At 38.8% G+C, this 21,697-nt stretch overlaps 1 protein-coding gene across 1 annotated transcript in view; it reads left to right on the top strand.

Annotated features, from left to right (window-relative positions):
• The window catches only part of RXFP1 (relaxin family peptide receptor 1), a 95,042-nt gene that overhangs the window by 10,130 nt on the left and 63,215 nt on the right, over positions 1-21,697 (top strand). The window contains exons 3-4 of the mRNA XM_043900736.1: positions 11,358-11,459; positions 15,550-15,736. Coding sequence (XP_043756671.1) covers positions 11,358-11,459; positions 15,550-15,736 — 289 coding nt within the window. The remainder of the gene's footprint in view (positions 1-11,357; positions 11,460-15,549; positions 15,737-21,697) is intronic.

A 21,697-nucleotide genomic window follows, 5' to 3' on the forward strand; every position in this document is an offset into this window, starting at 1 on the left:
AGGAAGGACAGGACGGGAGGAATGGAGAGTAGCATTGACATGTGTACGCTGTGCATATGTGTTAGTCACTCGGTCATGTCGGGCTCTTCACGACCCCATGTCCCGCAGCCAGCCAGGCTCCCCTGTCCATGGACTTCTCCAGGCAAGAATACTGGAGTGGGTTGCCAGTCCCTTCTCCAGGCGATCCTCCCAATATGTAAAATAGATAGCCAGTGGGAAATGGCTCTATGGGCACAGAGTGCTCAACTCTGTGTTCTGTGACAACCTAGAGGGGTAGGTTCGTGCTGTTGTATGGCAGAAGCCAACACAACTATCCTTCAATTAAAATAAATGTAAAAATAAAGGTACCCACAAAGAGGCATACCTATTTCGTCCAGCAAACCATTGTCATTCAAATTCAAGGAGCTCTCACACTACTGGTTTGAAGAACTGGTCTATCTGACCAGGTAAAGTTCAGGTCTAAATACCCCATGGTCTATTCTAATGGCCCAGGACACCTCTACCCTAGGGATCATTACTGCCTGGGAAAAAGATGCTCCACTGTGTCCCCCAGAACGGGTGCTGAGAATTGAGGAAGTATATGAGAATCAAGAATGTTCCACTCAGCATAAATCTAAACTGAATTAACTAAGCACCTATTCATCCATTCTGGTTTTCCTGGTTGGCTCAGGTGGTAAAGAATATGCCCGCAATGCAGGAGACTCGCGTTCGATCCCTGGGTTGGGAAGATCCCCTGGAGAAGGGAATGGCTACCCACTCCAGTATTCTTGCCCGGGTAATCCCATGGACAGAGGAGCCTGGCTGGCTACGGTACATGAGGTCGCAAAGAGCCAGACACCACTGAGCAAATAACACTCATTTCATCCATTCATCAATAAGACTACATTGTAGGCAATAGGATTTATGCCTTCAGTTTCATAAGATAGAGGCACGAATCCCTCAACTTTTGAATATTCAAAATCCCTACTTGAAAGGAACCCAGGAGTGGCCCCTGCAAACCTACAGGACCATTTGGAAAGCATGCTCTGGAACAGGTGGCCCCGCAGGCTGATAAAAGATGCAGAGTCCTGAGCTCCACCCCCAGAAACATTAGCCCAGTATTAAATAGGAGCAGGGCCCAGAAATCTGCATCTTGGGTATATAGCACACTTGTTAAAGTTTTGAAATGGCTCACTTCCCAATGCAGACAATTTTATTACAAATTCAGAACCCCTTGAAAGTAATTTATTAGCCTAAAGCAGTGATTTCCAAGCATGAGCAGACATCAGATCAGCTGGAGGGCTTGTTAAAATGCAGAAACCTGGGCCCCACCTACAGAGTTTCTAATTCAAAGCCCCTCAAGTAGGGTTCAAGAATTTGCTTTTCTTTAAAGTTCCCAAGTGACGCTGAAGCTACTTATTGTGGATCTGCACTCTGAAAACCACTCAACTAGACATGTCTTGTGCAAACGCAAAAGCAAACACTTCCTAAAAGTTATTAAAAGATGGCTTTATGAAAGGGTTGGGCTTCCCTGCTGGCTCAGAAGTTAAGAATCTGCTTGCAAGGCAGAAGTCTTGGGTTTGATCCCTGGGTCGGGAAGATCCGCTGGAGAAAGGAATGGCAACCGACTCCAGTATTTTTGCTCAGAAAATTCCACGGACAGAGGAACCTGGTGGGCTATATAGTCTATGAGGTCGCAAAGAGTCAGACATGACTGAGCAACTAGCACTTTCACTTCACTTTCATAAAAGGGTTAAACAAAATCAAAGTCATTCCACTGAGCCTGAGTTCTCCTTTCATCGTACTAACCTGAATTATTAATTCCAAGCGGGGGTACAGGATTCCCAAGCATATTAAGCCACAGAACTCTCTTCTCAAGGAGAATCCTGGGAAACTGTTTGAGGACAACCTAATATAGCACCATCACAAATTATGCAGTGCCTTCAAGAAACTTAGACCTTTCTCATCTCCCTCCAGACCTCATCTCTTGACACCCCGTCCACCCCACCCCTGAAGCCAAGGATGTCAGGGAATCTGAGAGCATGGAGGAGAGAGATGCGTGCTCAGAATTCAAATTGATGGGTCTCACCTACTTTTCCATAAAACTAAATTGTAACTAATATCTGATGCTAGTGAAATAGTAATTTACTGTTTTATGTACTTTATGAGAGCTAGTAAGAGTCATATTTTAACTATATTGAAAGTACCTTAGAAGTCACTGAGGCAATAAAAATACATAGGCTAAGATTAATTCCTATCATGTTCTCATAAGGAGATAAAATACATATATAAATAGTCACAGTATGAAGCAGATTACAATAAGTATAACAAGATATATGAGCAGTGTGCCCTTAAATTACAGATGACTTGCATTAATCTTATTAACAATCAGCAACTTTACTAGGGGAAAAAACGTGCTTATTCTGATTGACAGGCTTTTTCCGTTGCTAAATCTAACTCTTCTCCACTACAATGTGAGAAGTGCCTTGATCAGAGAAAATTCCATAACGTAGTTCTCTCAAAACTTGCTGCAAGAACCCCCAAGGCATTGATGGAAAATACAGACCTCCAGACACCCTATTGACCAAATAAATCAGAATCTCCAATAGAGAAAGAAGCCTGGAAATCTGTGTTTTTGTTAAGAGCCCCAGTTCCCAAATTTTATTATAATGTAAGAGAGACTGGGTTTTCTCTGAAGTGTCTTTCAAGACAGAGACCCATTCATTCATTCATTGAATTAATAAATACTTATTAATGCAGCATGCAAGACCAGGTTTTTCTTGGTCTAAGGCATTCATTTTTATTCAGAGCATCATTACATGTTTTTAGCTTTAAAAAACTATTTTTAGTAAATATATATATATATATATATATATATCTGATCAATGGTGTTCATATTTCACTACCCACACATACTGGAAGCCATATGCCCTAACATAGTATCCTCTTAGTACCATGCAGTTTACTCCATGATACTTCAAGAAACACCAGAGAATCAATTTCAGTGGGATCATAACTAAAGCATGAAAAACCACTCTGCTCACTGTCTCATACGTCCTTAAAATATGAAGGATATAGGATTTAAAATATAGAAACACATATGCCAAAAGCTGTTTTCTTAAAAATGCTAACTTTCCAACCTTGCAATTTTGGCTACGTTTTCTATTCCTGCCTTCTGGTGAGAGGAAGTCATGGGTGAGAAGAAGAAAATGCTTTGGGAAAGCAGGACGGAAGGTAAATGTTAATTATGAAAAGGCTTGTTTGTTTGAAGATGTTGCTATTTAAAAAGAGAACGCCCTACAAAATATATGCTCTGACTTAGGGAAATATTATATAAACTGTCTTGTCCTGTTTCCTTCTGCATTCTCAAATTCCACATCACCCCGCTTTCTCTTTTCCCTCTCTTTTTCCCTCTCTCTCGTGTGTGTGGGTGTGGGTGTGGGTGTGTGTGTGTGCTGAGGTAGAATGAGATAGAAAAGGAGAGAAAAGATAGGATTAGAAAGGGACTGAGCAGTGAAGCAGTGTAAGTGACTACATTATTTAGGTTTGTTGGACTAAATTGTTGCAAATACACCGTGTATGGTGAACCCCTTTAGGACAGAAGGGTGAGAAACTGATGCTGAAGGACAAAGCATTAGGAAAGGTTGCTAATGCCCGTAATGCGAAGCACTGCACCACCTATTAATGGTAAAAGTGCTGCATATTGAAACAGCTCACTTGTAAAAGCTCAGTTAAACATAGGGCCTGCTGAAGAACCAGAGCGAAGGAAAAGCAACACCTACTGGCTGTCATGCAACCTTCCCGTCTTATGAATGTCATAGCGGCAGTGAGACGCCACCAGTGGAAGCAAGCCCGGCTCTGCCAAGCCGCCACGTCTTCTGAGTCCCATCACTGTGTGCTGAGGTCCAGGTGGATGGGTCAGGACACAAACGTGAGCATGGGTAGCACTGCCCCTGCCCCAGACAGGCCTTGGCAGCCTGCGAGGTTGAGTCGTTCAGACTTCCACCCTCCAGCTGTAGATACCAAAAAAACTCTTCTATAGAATAATCAGTGCCTTGTCACATCCAGAGCCTAATTCAGAGAAAAGGTAACGATTATCTTATAAAGAGAAAAGATATCTAAGCCAATTGAGTCTTAAATTGAAGAAAGTAGGGAAAACCACTAGACCATTCAGGTATGACCTAACTCAAATCCCTTATGATTATACAGTGGAAGTGAGAAATAGATTTAAGGGACTAGATCTGATAGACAGAGTGCCTGATGAACTATGGACAGAGGTTCGTGACATTGTACAGGAGACAGGGATTAAGACCATCCCCATGGAAACGAAATGCAAAAAGGCAAAATGGTTGTCTGAGGAAGCCTTACAAAGAGCTGTGAAAAAAAGAGAAGAGAAAAGCAAAGGAGAAAAGGAAAGATACTGCCATTTGAATTCAGAGTTCCAAAGAATAGCAAGGAGAAATAAGAAAGCCTTCCTCAGCAATCAGTGCAAAGAAATAGAGGAAAACAACAGAATGGGAAAGACTAGAGATCTCTTCAAGAAAATTAGAGATACCAAGAGAACATTTCAAGCAAAGATGGGCTCAATAAAGGACAGAAATGGCACGGACCTAACAGAAGCAGAAGATATTAAGAAGAGGTGGCAAGAATACACAGAAGAACTGTACAAAAAAAGATCTTCATGACCCAGATAATCACGATGCTGTGATCACTCACCTAGAGCCAGACAGCCTGGAAAGTGAAGTCAAGTGGGCCTTAGAAAGCATCACTACGAACAAAGCTAGTGGAGGTGATGGAATTCCAGTTGAGCTATTTCAAATCCTGAAAGATGATGCTGTTAAAGTGCTGCACTCAATATGCAAGCAAATTTGGAAAACTCAGCAGTGGCCACAGGACTGGAAAAGGTCAGTTTTCATTCCAGTCCCAAAGAAAGGCAATCCCAAAGAATGCTCAAACTACCGCACAATTGCACTCATCTCACACGCTAGTAAAGTAATGCTCAAAATTCTCCAAGCCAGGCTTCAGCAATACATGAACCGTGAACTTCCAGATGTTCAGGCTGGATTTAGAAAAGGCAGAGGAACCAGAGATAAAATTGCCAATATCCACTGGATCATCAAAAAAGCAAGGGAGTTCCAGAAAAACATCTATTTCTGCTTTATTGACTATGCCAAAGCCTTTGATTGTGTAGATCACAATAAACTGTGGAAAATTCTTCAAGAGATGGAAATACCAGAACCCTTACCTGCCTCTTGAGAAACCTATATGCAGGTCAGGAAGCAACAGTTAGAACTGGACATGGAACAACAGACTGGTTCCATAGGAAAAGGAGTACGTCAAGGCTGTATATTGTTACCCTGCTTATTCAACTTATACGCAGAGTACATCATGAGAAACGCTGGGATGGAAGAAGCACAAACTGGAATCAAGATTGCCGGGAGAAATGTAAATAACCTCAGATATGCAGATGACACCACCCTTATGGCAGAAAGTGAAGAGAAACTAAAAAGCCTCTTGATGAAGTGAAAGAGGAGAGTGAAAAAGTTGGCTTAAAGCTCAGCATTCAGAAAACTAAGATCATGGCATCTGGTCCCATCACTTCATGATGGTGTGTGTTGCTGTGCCCTCCTCCAGGGGATCTTCCCGACCCAGGGATCGAATTCATGTCTCTTACGTCTAACTTGCATTGGCAGGTGGGTTCTTTACCACCAGCACCACCTGGGAAACCCAGTTATACCTTAACGATTCACAATACTTCCATTGATTCTATGGCTAACAGTAATGAACTTAAATGCTATTTTATAACAGCTTCTGATTGTCATTTAAATGAGTTTTTCTAAAATCCACAGAATGATGATGTAAGAGCCTGTAGAATGGAAGTGAAACAGGCAAGAGAGCAATGGATAACAGCAACAGCTAAATATTTCAAGGCAATGTCATATAAAAGTTGAAATTTCTACAAGAATATACATTGATTAAATCATATTTGGGGCCTAGAAATGATTACAATAATTTTATTATTATAATCCTTCAGTTAGTTTTAATAATTCTCTTTCTTAGTCAGATCACTTAAACTTCTGAGAATCAGTTTTTCCATCTGTAAGTGAAGCTGGCAATAATGACCAAATAGAGAATAAAATAAAAACTAGTAATACAGTGTAGTACATACTTGCTAAATGCCAGTCCTCCCAGGGCTAAGTGCTAATATTCAACTTCTCTGTTAAAAAATCAGAGAATTTAAATTTCTCACAGTATCATCCTTTCTTGTAGCTAAGACACAAACTCAGTTTTTAAAAGTAAAATCTTGCCTAAAAAAAATCAAACGCAGCTAACTCAGAAAAGGGAAACAACCCAATGCCATAGACCTCAAAACCTGACAACCAAGGAAAGAAATAGATGTTTCTGGAGCCCAGTAGAGCAGAGCATTCTGCAAGACCCCTGACCCCATCCCCAGAACCCATATGGGCGATGCAGTAAGATGCTGGAAATTATCCCCACCCTTCCTGCAGGCAGCCCACTGAACCAAACCACACTGAAGTACACAGGTTCAGAAAAAAAAAAAAATCACTGCTTTGTCCTCACTCATGAGACTCCACCTGAATTCCCCCAAATGGTTAAATATCCAATGCCACTTAAACCATGCTTTAATTCAATAATTAAATGTCTCTATATCTATCAAGGTCTCATACAAGAAACTCAAGGTATGTCAAACAGAAATAAGATGCTTATAAAATTCTCAGGCTGAAAACATAAGCATCAGCAAAGCCCCTACGATAGCCCCTAAATAATGCTGAATCCAAGAGCACAGCCCCAACGCTCCCATCTGGAGACGGAGACACAGCTGGTCACATCCCCAATGCCCTGCCACCGTTATGGCAGAAAGTGAAGAGGAACTAAAGAGCCTCTTGATGAAAGTGAAAGAGGAGAGTGAAAAAGTCGACTTAAAACTCAACATTCAAAAAATTAAGATCATGGCATCTGGTCCCATCACTTCATGGCAAATCAATGGGGAAACAATGGAAACAGTGAGAGACTTTACTTTTGGGGGCTCCAAAAATCACTGCAGATGGTAACGGCAGCCATGAAATTAAAAGACGCTTGCTCCTTGGAAACAAAGCTGTGACCAACCTAGACAGCATATTAAAAAGCATTACTTTGCCAACAAAGGTCCGTCTAGTCAAAGCTATGGTTTTTCCAGTAGTCGTGTATGGATGTGAGAGTTGGACTATAAAGAAAGCTGAGCACTGAAGAATTGATGCTTTTGAACTGTGGTGTTGGAGAAGACTCTTGAGATTCCCTTGGACTGCAAGGAGATCCAACCAGCCAATCCTAAAGGAGATGAGTCCTGAATATTCATTGGAAGGACAGATGCTGAAGCTGAAACTCCAACACTTTGGCCACCTGATGCAAAGAACCACCTCATTGGAAAAGACCCTGATGCTGGGGAAGATTGAAGATGGGAGGAGAAGGGGATGACAGAGGATAAGATGGTTAGATGGCATCACCGACTCGATGGACATGAATTTGAGCAAACTCCAGGAGTTGGTGATGGACAGGGAATTCTGGTATGCTGCAGTCCATGGGGTTGCAAAGAGTCAGACACAGCTAAGCAACTGAACTGAACTGAAAGTAACTAGCAAGCCTCCCAGAAACAAGCAACCTCATTGGACAGGGGAAGGCAGCTGCTTATGCTGGCCAGGGAGGTTCAGTAGGATAGGGATTTAGGGGGATGCAAATTCAACTAAACATGCTCAAACGTCTCATTACAATTCCCAGGGTCCCTCTCTTTTCAAATCAGAGTCCTAGTGTTCACTTAAAATATAGGAAAAGGGCTTCCCTTACGGCTCAGTGGTAAAGAATCTGCCTGCCAATGCAGGAGACATGAGTTCGATCCCTGATCTGGGAAAGTCCCACATGCCACAGAGAAGCTAAATCCATGAATCAAATATTGAGCTTCTGCTCTAGAACGAGAGAACCACAACTGCTAAGCTCATGTGCCATAATTGCTGAAGCCCACATGCCCTACGGTGTGTGCTCTGCAACAAGGGAAGCCACCACGACGAGAAGCTCACACACCACAACTATAGAAATTGCACAGCAACAAAGACCCAGAGCAATCAAAAATAAATAAATAAATAAAAGATAGGACAAAATGTGAATTCAGCTTATGTTGTAACCTTAGCAACTCATTAGATTTGAGTCCTATCTGAGTCCCGAGGTCCCAGAAGATAAAAGGTTATCTTAGGGTAGTTATGGCAGCTCCCTGGTTCTCTGAACCTTCTTGAGCTGATGATGTCATACCCTGAGATTGTCATTTTCTCTCTTTAATCTCTCCAGGGCTATCCTCATAGTCACTTCATTCCACAACACTTGACATTTCTTGTTTTCATTCTGATGCGTTACCATAGCAATTGCTTTGCCAGAGTCTATCTTCTGAAGAGGCACATAAGCCCAGGAAGCCATAAGTGATCATTTAAACAACTTTTTGGTCACAGTGTGCCATAGACTATGAGAGTACAATTTTCTAATAGTAACAGGACTGTCATTATCTTCAAAACCATTCAGGTCAGATAACCAATCCAATGTTATTATCCTTGAGATTGTTATCTGCAACCCCTTCTGGAAGGAGAAAACAGAAACCACTCTGGAGTTTGGGAGGCTTAAGGAAAAAAAAGAGGTTTCACTTGGAGAATAATGTGTTTATAGAATCGTTATAAAGAATATAGAGGCAGGAGTGGGGAAAACACTAATATACTTGCAAGCCCAAGATTAAGAAGCATCCACTATGGCTCATCAGCTCTTTACCCAGGAAGCTGGGACCATGGTAACTGTCCCACCCACAGCAGGTACCCACAAGGAGTCTACAAACTTCCAGTCTCGCATGAGTGCATCCCACTGGTGGAAATATAGCTATAAGAGCTGAACTTCTTGGAGTCTGGAAAACATAGAACTAAGTTACCAGCTTCTAAAGAATGAAAAAGCATTCTAAACTGAATGGTGGGAGAGCAAAAAAAAAATAAAAATAAAAAAATAAAAGGATGCATTAAATCTTTACAGTTGCAACAAGCTACCGTCTCTATTCACCTGAACAAACTTAGTCTTTCAAGTTCCTTCCTTCCTCCTGTGACTCTACTCACAATGTCAAGGGTCAGCGAGGCACTTTGACCTGGTTCCTGGTTGTTCAGACGCTGGGATTTGCTGTTTCTGGGGTGTCTCTTTTGTCCATCCAATTACTGGCACTCAGCTGGAGTCTCAAGCTGATGTCTGCAGAAGGTAAACTTGAGGTCCATCAACCGTCTCCCTCTGAGATATCATAAAAATATCATTGGGATATCATTATACTGCCTTGCTACTTGTGTTTATTTTGAAATCCTTCATAATAAAGAAGTGTTCAAACTAATAAGCAACACTAAAAGATGGAAACAGCTATAAATACAATCTTTAAATAGCATCTCTTCTTTCCAACTTATTTTTAGTGAAACTTTAAAAGGAAGCCTAATTTTACAGGCATACATAACACTTATGTTAGAATACCTTTCCTTTCCCAAATGTAATCTTCATGAAAGACTTAATGAGCCATGGAAAATAAGAAAATAACCTGGAGATGGAGGAAATTTGTACAAATTATATTTAATCAGATAGGAGCGTATTCAAAACATTTTCTGAGTTGAGCAGCTCATTCACCAATCCAGAAAATTTAGGAGAAACAGCAAGATTATATGGAGAAAGATGATGAGTTCCATTTGGAGAATGTTGTGTTCTAGGTGCTTATAGTGAGCAGAGTCCATGTTACACAAGATAAAGTGCAGACTGGAAATGTAATTTGGAAGTCCTCTGATTAGACGGAAAACCATGGATGAGGTTAGGTTCACCAAATCCAGGCAAAGTTGCACTATCTGGACTCAATCTTGGGTTTGAATTATACATACACAGCAGAAATAACTTATAAAATAGATGCCAGATTTAAATTTAGTCCTAAATTACACAAGATAAGCTTTTATCACTTCTATCACCTGTTTATATGTTGGAAAGTTAGTGTTCGTCCCTCAGTCGTGTCTGATTCTTTGTGACCCCAGGCTCCATGGAATTCTCCAGGCAAGAATACTGAAGTGGGTAACCTTTCCTTTCTCCAGGGGATGCTCGCCACCCAGGGATTGAACCCGGGTCTCTTGTTTATGTTTATGCATCTTTAAAGAGTCCCAACAGCATCCTGAAAACAGGATCCTTTGGGAAGGATCCCCTTTAAACCCATCCCCAACCTGCAATGGGATAAGGCTGATACCTCTGCAGATGGTACAGAGAAGCTTCTCCTGCACCCCAACTCACATCCTTTCCATCTCATGACTGGCCTCATGGTCTCAGATTCAAAAATAACTGCAAGTTCATGAGGAATTTTGTGAGGAAAAATTATTTTTTCCCTCCCACCAAATGAAGTTTTTGTTTTTTTTTTTTTTACTATTTTTGGCCTCATTTTTTTAATGAGACAAGAGTTTCACATCAAAATCAGAAAATATAGATGAGAAAATATGTAAGCATTCAGAGGATAATCACTCAACACTACCCATGATACCATAGCGCCTTAAAAAAAGAAAAAGATCATGCTGGTCATGTTATTTTTTCTTTTTCTATTTAACAACTATGGCCGTCCATCTCCAACATCAGTCTACCCGATTGGAGAGACTGAGGGAAGTTAAAATGAAGATGCTAAGAACAGTGTACTGTGTTTCAGTACATCTAAAGTACTGTTTGTTACAGTTATATTTAAAATAGATAACTCACAAGGACTTAAAGCACATGAAACTGTTCAATACTCTGTAAAAACCTAAATGGGAAAAGAATTTGAAATGGGACAGATACATGTATATGTATAACTGGATCACTTTGCTGTACATGTGAATCTAACACAACATTGCAAATCAGCTTTACTCCAATATAAAATTAAAAACGTGTGGCTTGAACACTGCTTGCTGAAGAACCACCTCTAGTGCCTATTGAAACCAGAGATTAGGGGACCTGTGAAATCAGGATGTCTAAGTGGGGGGCCAGAAATTCTCCTTGTTGACAAGCTCCCAGATGATCTTTCTCTGTTTGTCAATCACCCATTTCTTTTTTAAATTAATTTTTATTAGAATGTAGTTGATTTACAATGTTTCATTAATTTATGTTGCACAGCAAAGCAATTTAGTTGTGTATGGGCAAATTCTTTACCATCTGAGTCACCAGGGACGCCCTGGATATGGAAGCATACATATAAATCTGCTTTTTTAGATTCTGTTTCCAAAAGGTCATTATGTTATCTTAAAGAGAAGACCTGTTTTCCCCAACACTCCAGAATATTTCTATTCTTGAACCTTTCTGTTCTCTGATCTTTATTTTAGGAGACATCAACGGATGGTCTACACAATTTGACAGATATTATGGCAATAACTACAAAATGATGTCCTTGTATCCCAGTATCGTGGCAGAAACATCTGAATGCTGTAAGTAGTTAGAAGGGCTGAGCATCCTTGTCTATGGGTTTATAGTAAGACACCATGTTCTTAAAAGTTGGATACAATGTTTTTAATATTTTTATAAAGTTAATTGCAGTTTTCTATTTGCAAAATTATAATTTTCTATTAGACATACAACCTGAAATTGAGAAATTTATTTTTAAATGACTTGGGGATCATAAGTGCAACAGGACTAAATCATGCTAGGTATGATGTGAACAAAATTAATGTCAGTGCATTGGGGTTTCTATTTTACATATCCCCTTTACACAGTCACTGTAAATTCTGATATAAAAGCAACTCCAATTTAAAGGGAATGGAAACAAGAGCAGAGAAGCTGTTGGGATTTTAACATTTTTAAGTGAAAAAGCTTCTTGGGTCTAAGTCATACTTTACAGCTACCAAAAAGCCTTATTTGTTACAATCTACATTTAGTCACATAGCAAAAACTTACAAAAACCGTGGAAAGGATTGTAGGAGGGTATAACATTGAGGATAAACTCTGTAATTTCTAAAATCAGGAGGATCAATATACACAATTCTTTTTAAATAAATTGGGTTTATTCTAATAAATTATTCACATATAGATGTGTGCATTAAAGTTGTAATTTCAATCATAGCTTTCAAAACTTTGGTTAAAAGGAAGGGCTTGGGGAAAAGAATCCTTTACTACATTTTCCACTTTATGTTCTACCACAAATTGTAAAGTGCAGCTTTTTAATTTTTTTTTAATATTTTTTGCCTTTACTCCTCAAATAAAACTAATAAAAAACTGCTATCAATCCCCACTTCAAGTGGATATAATCCCTCCTGTTAATCTCACAGGTCACTCAGCAATCTATCTCAACCACATGTTGTCTTCTTGTCAAAATATGGAAACCGTGGAACTTCCTTGGTGGTTCAGTGTTTAGGACTCTGCACTTCCACTTCAGGGGGCATAGGTTTGATTAGGGTTAGGGAACTAATCTGTGTTTAGGAACTAAGATCTCGCGGGCTGCATGGTGTGGCCAAAATATATACAGAGAGAGACCAGATTACTTGATCATGAAAAAGCTGAAAGCTTTTGGAAAAGGAAAAAGTTAACAGGTATAATTTAACTACTAATATCAAGCATAAAACTAATGGATTAAGCCATACAGTCTCAAAATATCATTTTTATTTTCTCTTTTGATTTATTCTATATCCTTTTCATTTCTTAAATTTCAATTGAATCTTTTTATATTTCACATTATTCCCAAAAGGATGTTAGGAAATTTTCAATAAAAATAAATATGGCTATGAACAGACATAACCCATTAACTTGACATAAGAGACAAAAATTCCATGGTAAATGGGAGAAAGAAAATTATATAAGAAAACCTCACTGAGAAAAGTTACTACCTAGTTAATTTTGTAGTCATTAGGTCAAAGAGGGAAAATAGTGGGTCACATAACTTTGATAGTCTGGTCTGTAAAGCAAAATCAAACAAATGGGAAAAACAGATCAAGTCAGCAAGAGAAATAAATTTTTTACCAGATGATGAGCTCTGGGAGAAATGTTCCCTAAGTATTCTTACGCAAGAGGAATGCAGCTACACCAAAAATGATACTTCAAAAAGTACAAAGGCAATTTTTTATCTGTTCTTAGAAATGAGCAAACATATAATTTTTAACTAGAATTTTCGAGAAAGATAGGGGTGGGGTGGTAATTTAAAATTCAGTATCTTTTTTCAAACTTAAAACCAGTGTAAAAATTAAATGTAAAGTATAGTGTAAAATTAGGGGGTGAAACTTAAATTAAGGTTCCTACTATATCACTTTATCCAATTTTATTATAATAAGTATTTATTGGAAACTTAACTGAGAAATTTAACTGGCTTATAATACTTTATGACTGGATGAAATGTGAGGAACTCACATTTATAAAGTCACCTCTCAAGAAAAATATCGTGGAAAATATATCCATCATAATAAATATATTCATAAAGTTTAAATTTGAGGAATATGGAAAGTATATTGATTTGGAAAGAATTATTTACTTAGCCATAACTTCACCACTCAGAAGCTACCAGCATTAACTTGCTGGTTCATTACTCATCTTTCTTTTTATTTTAGCATAGTTGAAATTTTCTGTGCAATCCATTCTTGTCATATTTTCAGGTAGCATTTTAGCATAGTCAAGTATTCATACTATAAATCTTTCAAAATACCATAAATTTTTAAGTGACATAATTTGCTTCATCCTTCTTTCCTGGTAGGATATTTAGGTGCTATTCTTTCACTTTCCTCATCAACACGTATGAATTATCAATCTTAACTGAGCCTATAAAAATAGGAAAAAAACACCAGATTAATGCTATCTTCTCCACCTTCTATTTTTACCCTTTGTACCAACTTCTCAGGCCATTCATCTCCCCTCCGAAAGCTCCCTGTCCCCTCCCAACAATACACACGTTAGCACAGGAATTTAGATAGAACTACTTTTTAGGGGGAGAAGGCAATGGCAACCCATTCCAGTACTCTTGCCTGGAAAATCCCATGGACGGAGGAACCTGGTAGGCTGCAGTCCATGGGGTCGCTAAGAGTCCGACCCAACTGAGCGACTTCACTTTCACTTTTCACTTTCATGCATTGGAGAAGGAAATGGCAACCCACTCCAGTGTTCTTGCCTGGAGAACCCCAGGGACGGGGGAGCCTGGTGGGCTGCCGTCTATGGGGTCACACAGAGTCGGACACAACTGAAGCGACTTAGCAGCAGCAGCAGCAGTTTTTAGGGATCCGTTGCCAAAATGGTCACTTACAACCATAAGACTGTTCAAAGCTTCTTGGCACAGACTCTGCTGACAAAACACACAAAACCTAAATTATGATCGTAAGCTCTCAGGATTCTGTAGGAAATCTGCGGAGCTGTTTGGAAGGAGACAAAAAGCACCTGTGGCCATATATCTGAGTAAAGGAATACCTGGCTGCTTCCAAGGCTGGAGCTCACTGTGCAAATTTCCCACCATCATCCACCATCTTTGCCTCCAGAATGTCTTCTTTGCCATCAAGATGCTTTTCCACTCTCCAGAAACTTTCCTGTAAAGGTTCTAGACTAAAAGTCTGCAAACAGAAAGTTCTCACAAGAAGTTTTGTCTGTCCTATGATGATTAAAATGTTTTTAAGTATTACTGTTTATAAGTAGGTAATTATATAAAAAGTATTGCTTTTCGGGCTTCTTTGAGGAAGTTGGTTGACTTGGCCACACATGCTCCTATGGTAATAGGGCAACAGTTAGGAGAAGCTGTCCCACTGGGACCCCAGGATGCGATCGGTACCCACTTTGCCTGCCTCTGTAGACATTCAAGTCTATAAGCTCTGCTCTAAGCGCAGGGTTTCAAAGTAAATGTAAAAGAGAATATGCCCCATTGCTCTTGATGAGGCAGCATCCATTCTTCATCAACTCAGGGATCAGACGATGTCTATGACACTGAATAATATTCCCATTTAACTATATGAACACACCACCCCAAATCTCTAATAAACCTTAGCAATATTGGGAGCCCACAAAGGTAGCCGAAGGCATACATCCCAATTTTCCCTCTCTTTCCAACTCCCATCAGTAAGAACAGAATAGCTATGCATAAAAAATGTTCACTTCCTTAAGTGAAGCAGTAGGCATCCTTACAGTCCTACATAAACCAAAAGAAGTCCTTTGAAGAGTTCCTAAATTTAAAAAGAAAATCTACCAGCACTATAGTTCACAGTCAAGTTCTTTTTCTTGCCAGTTAAAAACAGCTTAGTATTCCATTAAAATGAACACTTTATTCTTAAGTAGCAGCTTTAAAATGAACAGTAAAGCGTATCACACACTGTCATGTCACCTTTAGACATAGCTACTCTCCAAGGATAAAATAAGATGACTTCATTTTCCAACAAATGGAGAAGAACAAGCTGCTACTTTTTTAAATGCATGGGCCGTTAAATGTGTATGTTTCCTTATCTTAAGGTCCTAGTATCATTTTAATGTTTAAAGCAAACTTTTGGAACCTTAATTTAAAGCTTTGCACAAATTGCTTATATAAGACATGACACAGTTTTGTGTATGATTTTCTCATAGTTTTTTGCTTCTTTCTTTTCCTTCCCCTCCTGTTTCTGGTCCCTCATCATCCCCTCTCCTCACTACATCCTCTTTACTCAGTGGTCGGTTCTGCACCCATGCAATGCATTTGCCAAGGTTTAGAACTTGAATGTGATGAGATCAATTTACGAGCTGTTCCATCAGTTTCTTCAAATGTGACTTTTATGTAAGTAGAAAAAAAAGTTTTCATTCTGACAGCCAGTACAGCACCTGTAAAACTGAATCATAATTAAGGCATAATCATCATTATTAATAATGCATTGTCATTCAAGATGATATCGTTGTTCTTTGGTCAATTATAATGATTGCTGATATTTATTTGTATTTACTAAATGATAGATCCTACTCTAAGTTATTCTCTGACTCACTTATTCAGTCCCTCATAACAATCTTATGAAGTATTTAGTATCACTATGTTGTATCTAAACAAAAGATGCCATCAAGTGTATGTGCTACTAAAGAAAAGAAGCTACGATCAAGCTATTATATAAAACTTTCTTAACACTGGAATTAACACATTAAAAGAGTCAGTTTTTTAATTATTGGAAATAAATTTTAATACACTCATGTATAAATAAAAATATAAAGCAAGTAAAATAAATTGGCATCCAACCCCATTACTTCATGGCAAATAGAAGGGGAAAAGGTGGAAGTAGTGACAGATTTCCTCTTTCTGGGCTCCAAAATAACTGCAGATGGTGACTGCAACCATGAAATCAGAGGACTATTGCTTCTTGACAGGAAAGCGATGATAAACCTAGACAATGTGTTGAAAAGCACAGACAGTGCTCTGCCGACAAAGGTCAGTATATCAAGGCTATGGTCTTCCCAGTGGTCACGTATGATTGTGAGAGTTGGACCATAAAGAAGGCAGAACACCAAAGAATTTTTGATGCCTTCGAACTGCAGTACTGGAGAAGACTCCTGAAAGTCCCATGGACAGCAAGGAGATCAAACCAGTCAATCTTAAGGGAGATAAACCCGGAATATTCACTGGAAGGACAGAGGCTGAAGCTGAAGCTCCAGTATTTTGGTCATCTGATGCAAACAGACAACTTGTTGGAAAAGTCCTGATGCTGGGGAAGGTTGAAGGCAGAAGGAGAAGAGGGCATCAGATGATGAGATGGCTCTGGGAGACGGTGAGGAACAGGGAGGCTCGGCATGCTGCAGTCCATGGAGTCGTAAAGAGTTGAACACAACTGGGTGACTGAACAATAACAACAACAAAATAAATTGGATAAAATATTCTATCACTTCACATTTAAAATCTAACTCTTCTGAATCACATTTGACCCTGAGACTTGATGTTCCTTTTTTCCCTAAATAACTCATACTTAGCCATGTAAAAGAAAATTATCCTCATAATAAACAGTCCTACTTTGAATTCAACAAACTTCAACAACACAAACACACACATTTGGCTGAAAATTTTAAAAGAAATTAGCAAAGAATAGACATTTTAATCCAATATTTCTGCTGAGTTTTTTGTTTTCATACAGATGTTTTAGTGTCTTATAGCTCTGACTTTTGTATATATGAGGATGAGATAGAAGCAATTCTTAAGGTGATAAATGTTGGCAAGTCCTGCCCTTTTCAACCCAAACCACATAACACTGCAACTTATATGTTTGACATATTTAAGGAACAGGAAAGAACTCCAGCTCAGAGTTCCCGTACACAATGGCATAATCAAATTAACAGAATCTAGGGAGATTAACCAATTTGGCAATGAGCTGAGAACACCAGACAGGTTAAGCCACAAAGATTTGTTTTCCAAAGGAGGTGACAGTCTCCTGTATACTAAGGACAGCATTCAGTCTCACCCTACTATTTTCAGAGTAATTAGTCCTGCCAGAAAAAAGATACCTCCCCCCCCCCAAAAAAGTCTGAGGTCCTGTGGAGAGTTTCTGTGATTTAAATTATGACTAGAACAGCTGGGTATAAAAATTTATGATGATTTTACTCTAGTTTCAAAGAAAAAAATTATCACTAGTACTGCTTGTACGGAAATACTAGCAAATCCAAATCAATGAATACCCTGATGTTGGTAATCTCATTTTTCATTTTCCCACAAGTAGAATTTGAATATATTTTTCAACAATTTAATTATTTTTTGTAAAAGAAAAAAGAGGAAGGGAGCTGGAGGAATGGAAGTGGATATAACAATGACTAAGAAGAGAGTCTAAGTGCCCCTGAAGGCATTCTAATTCAACTTAGAAAAGGCTGTCCTGGCTCAAAATACATATATACATGCATCCAAACATATAGACATTTATAAAGATATGTATACAGACCTATGAGCTGCCAATTTTCAACCCTTGATATAAAAAAAAAAAACTGGAATCAGATCTTTTTTTTAAATTGAGGCATAGTTGCTTTACAGAGTTATGTTGTGTGCTGTGCGCTAAGTCATTCCAGTCATGTCTGACTCTGTGCAACCCTAAGAACTGTAGCCTGCCAGGTTCCTCTGTCCATGGGATTGTCCAGGCAAGAATACTGGAATGGATTGCCATTCCCTTCTCCAAGGGATCTTCCCGACCCAGGGATCAGACTGGCATATCTTATCTCCAACCTGCATTGGTGGGAGGGTTCTTTACCACTAGCACCACCTGAGAAGCCCATAGTTTTGTGTTAGTTTCTGCTATACAACAAAGTGAATCAGTTATATGAATACATATACCCCCTCCCTCTTGGGCCTCTCTCCCACTCCCCATCCTAGCCTTCTAGGTCATCACAGAGCACCAAGCTGAGTTCCCTGGGCTATGCAGCAGCTTCCCACTAGTTATTTATTTTATACATGGTAGTGTGTATATGTCAACCCCAATTTCCCACCCCACCCCCCCCACATTCACACGTCCATCCCCTACATCTGCATCTAGAATGGAATCTGATCTTCATGAATGATTGTGTACAGAAGGCAAGAGAGAAGAAAGGATTCAGGGTGATTCCAAGGTTTCCCTCCTGAGTAACAGGGTGATGGGGGAGGCTTGGTGACAGTTAGTGGGGAAGATTAGAACTTCAACTTAGTTGTTTTTTCAATGGGAGATTAAAGATCACTCCATGGAAATAGCCAACAGGCATTTGGAAATGTAGGAGTCAAGCTCAGGAATTCATGTCCATAACATTTTGTTAATATTAAATTTTAAAATACAAGGCTCTACTATATTAAAAAGTATTTTGATCCATCCTGTAAAGTGAGAGAATTAATACCTACCTCTTTTTATCTCAGTAGGGTATTATAAAAATACAGAGAATGCTACTTGTGAAACATTCTGCATCATTAGCAAGAAGTAGTCTATAAGTTCTAGGCACTATTAATAAAAAACTTAACTTCCTAAGAAACATTATTCAGGAGTGCTTAAAGGAGCTGCCCCTCCTTCTAGAGTCACCCTCTCACTCTGGAACAATTAGCCTTTTCCTCTTGGGTTCTCTGGTAGAACCTCATTTGTATCTCCTTTAAGTATAACAAATGTTCTCATGCCACAGTGATAGGGGTCCTAATCTCCACCAGAAAAAGGGTAATGCCATAAGCTCCATGGGGAGCCTACAATGTGGTTTTTCTATATAACTTCCAAGTTTCTAACAAGTACAATAAGCTCTAAACAGTGTCTGAGTTGAATTTACAAGTAAATCATTACAATAAAAAATAGTCCTGAGCTATTATCCAAAAAAGAATCTTTATTTGTAGATAAAGTATGTTATTTGTCATCCAAATAGAGTATAAGCTTATCCAGGACAGGGATGTTATCTTTTTTCCAAAGTACAATAGAAGGCATTCAACCCAGGTTTGTTGAGAAAATGAATGAATGAACACACTTTTGGAAGCACACTAAACTTTCATCAATAACCTTAAATCAAACCCAAACATTTTGCAGTTAATCTTTATACAACACAAACATTTAAACAGGATATAAAGCAGAATTGAAGCTCTAAGCAAAGTGAGAACTCAGTAAAAAAAGAATTTTCAATTAGCTGATATAAGGAATGAAAGAACATTCGATGATAACCCAGCAGCTAAGAGTGACTTCAAGAGAAGGTTACTAGTTAATCAACCTTTGACATTCAGTCATTAAAAAAAAATCACTAAATGACGGGTTTGTATAGCCTAGAATGGTGTTTCTTAACCTTTTTTCTTTTCTTTATTGCCTCCCTTCCTGAGGCTTCTTAGACATTTTTGTCCTCTTCTGTGATGTTTTAATACTTCAGATATACTGTGTATATATTTACATATACTAGTTCTTTATCTATTAAAAAAGTAAGATTTTTTTCACTCCCTAAGAAATTATTTTCTTAATTTTCTAATAACACTAGTGTTGAGAATACATGGTTTTCTATATTCTAGAATAGGTTTTTCTCCAATTAGTTTCAAAAAATGTGTTCTCAAGGGCCTGAGAAGCTATTTTTATTTAAGAAGTCTTCATTATCAAGTTCAGGCAATACTGGTCCACACCAACACAAGTAACACTACTCATGTCTTTTCTATGAAGCTGTCCCTCCACTGAGTCCTTTATGTTGACCATTGTTTCCAAATGTTTGTCCCACAGCAGATCAAACTCCCGTCAATGAGCTGTATTGCTCATTTCTTAATGAGCATCTGCACCATCATAATAGACAAGTACGATAATAACAGTGGTATTACCACTGTTACCATTACAAGTATGGTAATAACATATTATTAGAGGTCATGTAGTCTGAATACATTCTTTCACCGTTAAAGAAACTGACATGGAAAGACTGTGTATGTTTCATGCCAGGGACCACCAGCTTCAATGGTTGGGATTTTTTGCTTGTTTTATTTTGTTCCTACCATATTATAGTGTTTAAAGAATTAAAGGTTAGGTCCTTTTCAATACAACCAAAATTATGTGAACCTGGCCTGTGTCAAGCTGCTTATAAACTATAATACAAGTGGAAATCTTTTTTATACAACTTATTAGAAATTGCATTGGGATTACTTCTTGAATAACAATGGTTCAACTATATGGACCAATGGACAGTTTCCTTTATAAATAATTTTTAAAGGAAGCAAAGGTAGTGGAATATGAAAATTGAAATATTGAGGAATATAATAATAGGTTCTTGAATATGCTTTAAACAAGAAAACACTATCCTTATTGTCACTCAAAAACTGAAATGCTTCCTGTTTGTTAAATGAAAATAGAAAAGAACATAACTGAAGATTATTTTTCCAGTTTTATTGTTTCAAGTTTTTGTCAAAATTACAATGTTGTAACTTAAATTTAAGAAAACTATCTCTAATAATTCAAAATCAACAGTTAGTCCTAGTTCAGTTGGTACTATGAAGAGAAGCAATTCCCAAGACCGAAGGATGTTAAGACCCTGAGCTCACCTCCTCTCATGGGCACACCAAAACCATCACTATCTGCAGAAGAACCATCTGTGAAAAAGACTGGAACCTACCAGGAAAGACCGTCTACAACTAAAGTCAGAAAGAAGTAACTACAACAAGAAGGGAAGTAGGAGCAGAGATTTCGTCTAATTAAGACCCATAACCCCAGGGGATGACCCACAAATGGGAGAACAATTGCAATTGCAGAGATTCTCCTAAAGGGACCAAGGGGTCCAAACCACACATCAGGCTCCTCAGTCCAGGAATCCTGTAGCAAGAAGACGAGTTCCAAGAACACTGGTCTTTGAGGCCATCAGAGTTTACTTTCAGGAGTCCCAGAGAGCAGTGGGAAATAGAGACTCCACTCTTAAGCGGTGCATGCAAAACCTTACCTGCTCAGGGACCCAGGGCAGCAGCAGTAATTTGAAAGGAACCTGCATTAGTCTTACCTGCTGATCTTGAGAACCTCCTGAAGAGGCAGGAGGCAACTAGAGGTCACTCTGGGAACATAGACACGGGGGCAGCCATCTGGGAGCTCATTCTACCAAGCAGACCCTGGTGCTGGCAAACGCTATTTTGGACATGGAAGCAACCTAAGTGTCCACTGACAGAGGAATGGATAAAGAAAATGTGGTACATATATACAATGGAATACTTCTCCACCATAAAAAAGAATGAAATTTACCATTAACAACAAAATGGATGGTCCTCGAGGGTATCATGCTTAGTGAAATAAGTCAGAAAAAGACAAATACTGTATGTTTTCACTTATATGTG

This window comes from Cervus elaphus, chromosome 5 (genome assembly GCF_910594005.1).
Source record: "Cervus elaphus chromosome 5, mCerEla1.1, whole genome shotgun sequence".
Lineage (NCBI taxonomy): Eukaryota > Metazoa > Chordata > Mammalia > Artiodactyla > Cervidae > Cervus > Cervus elaphus.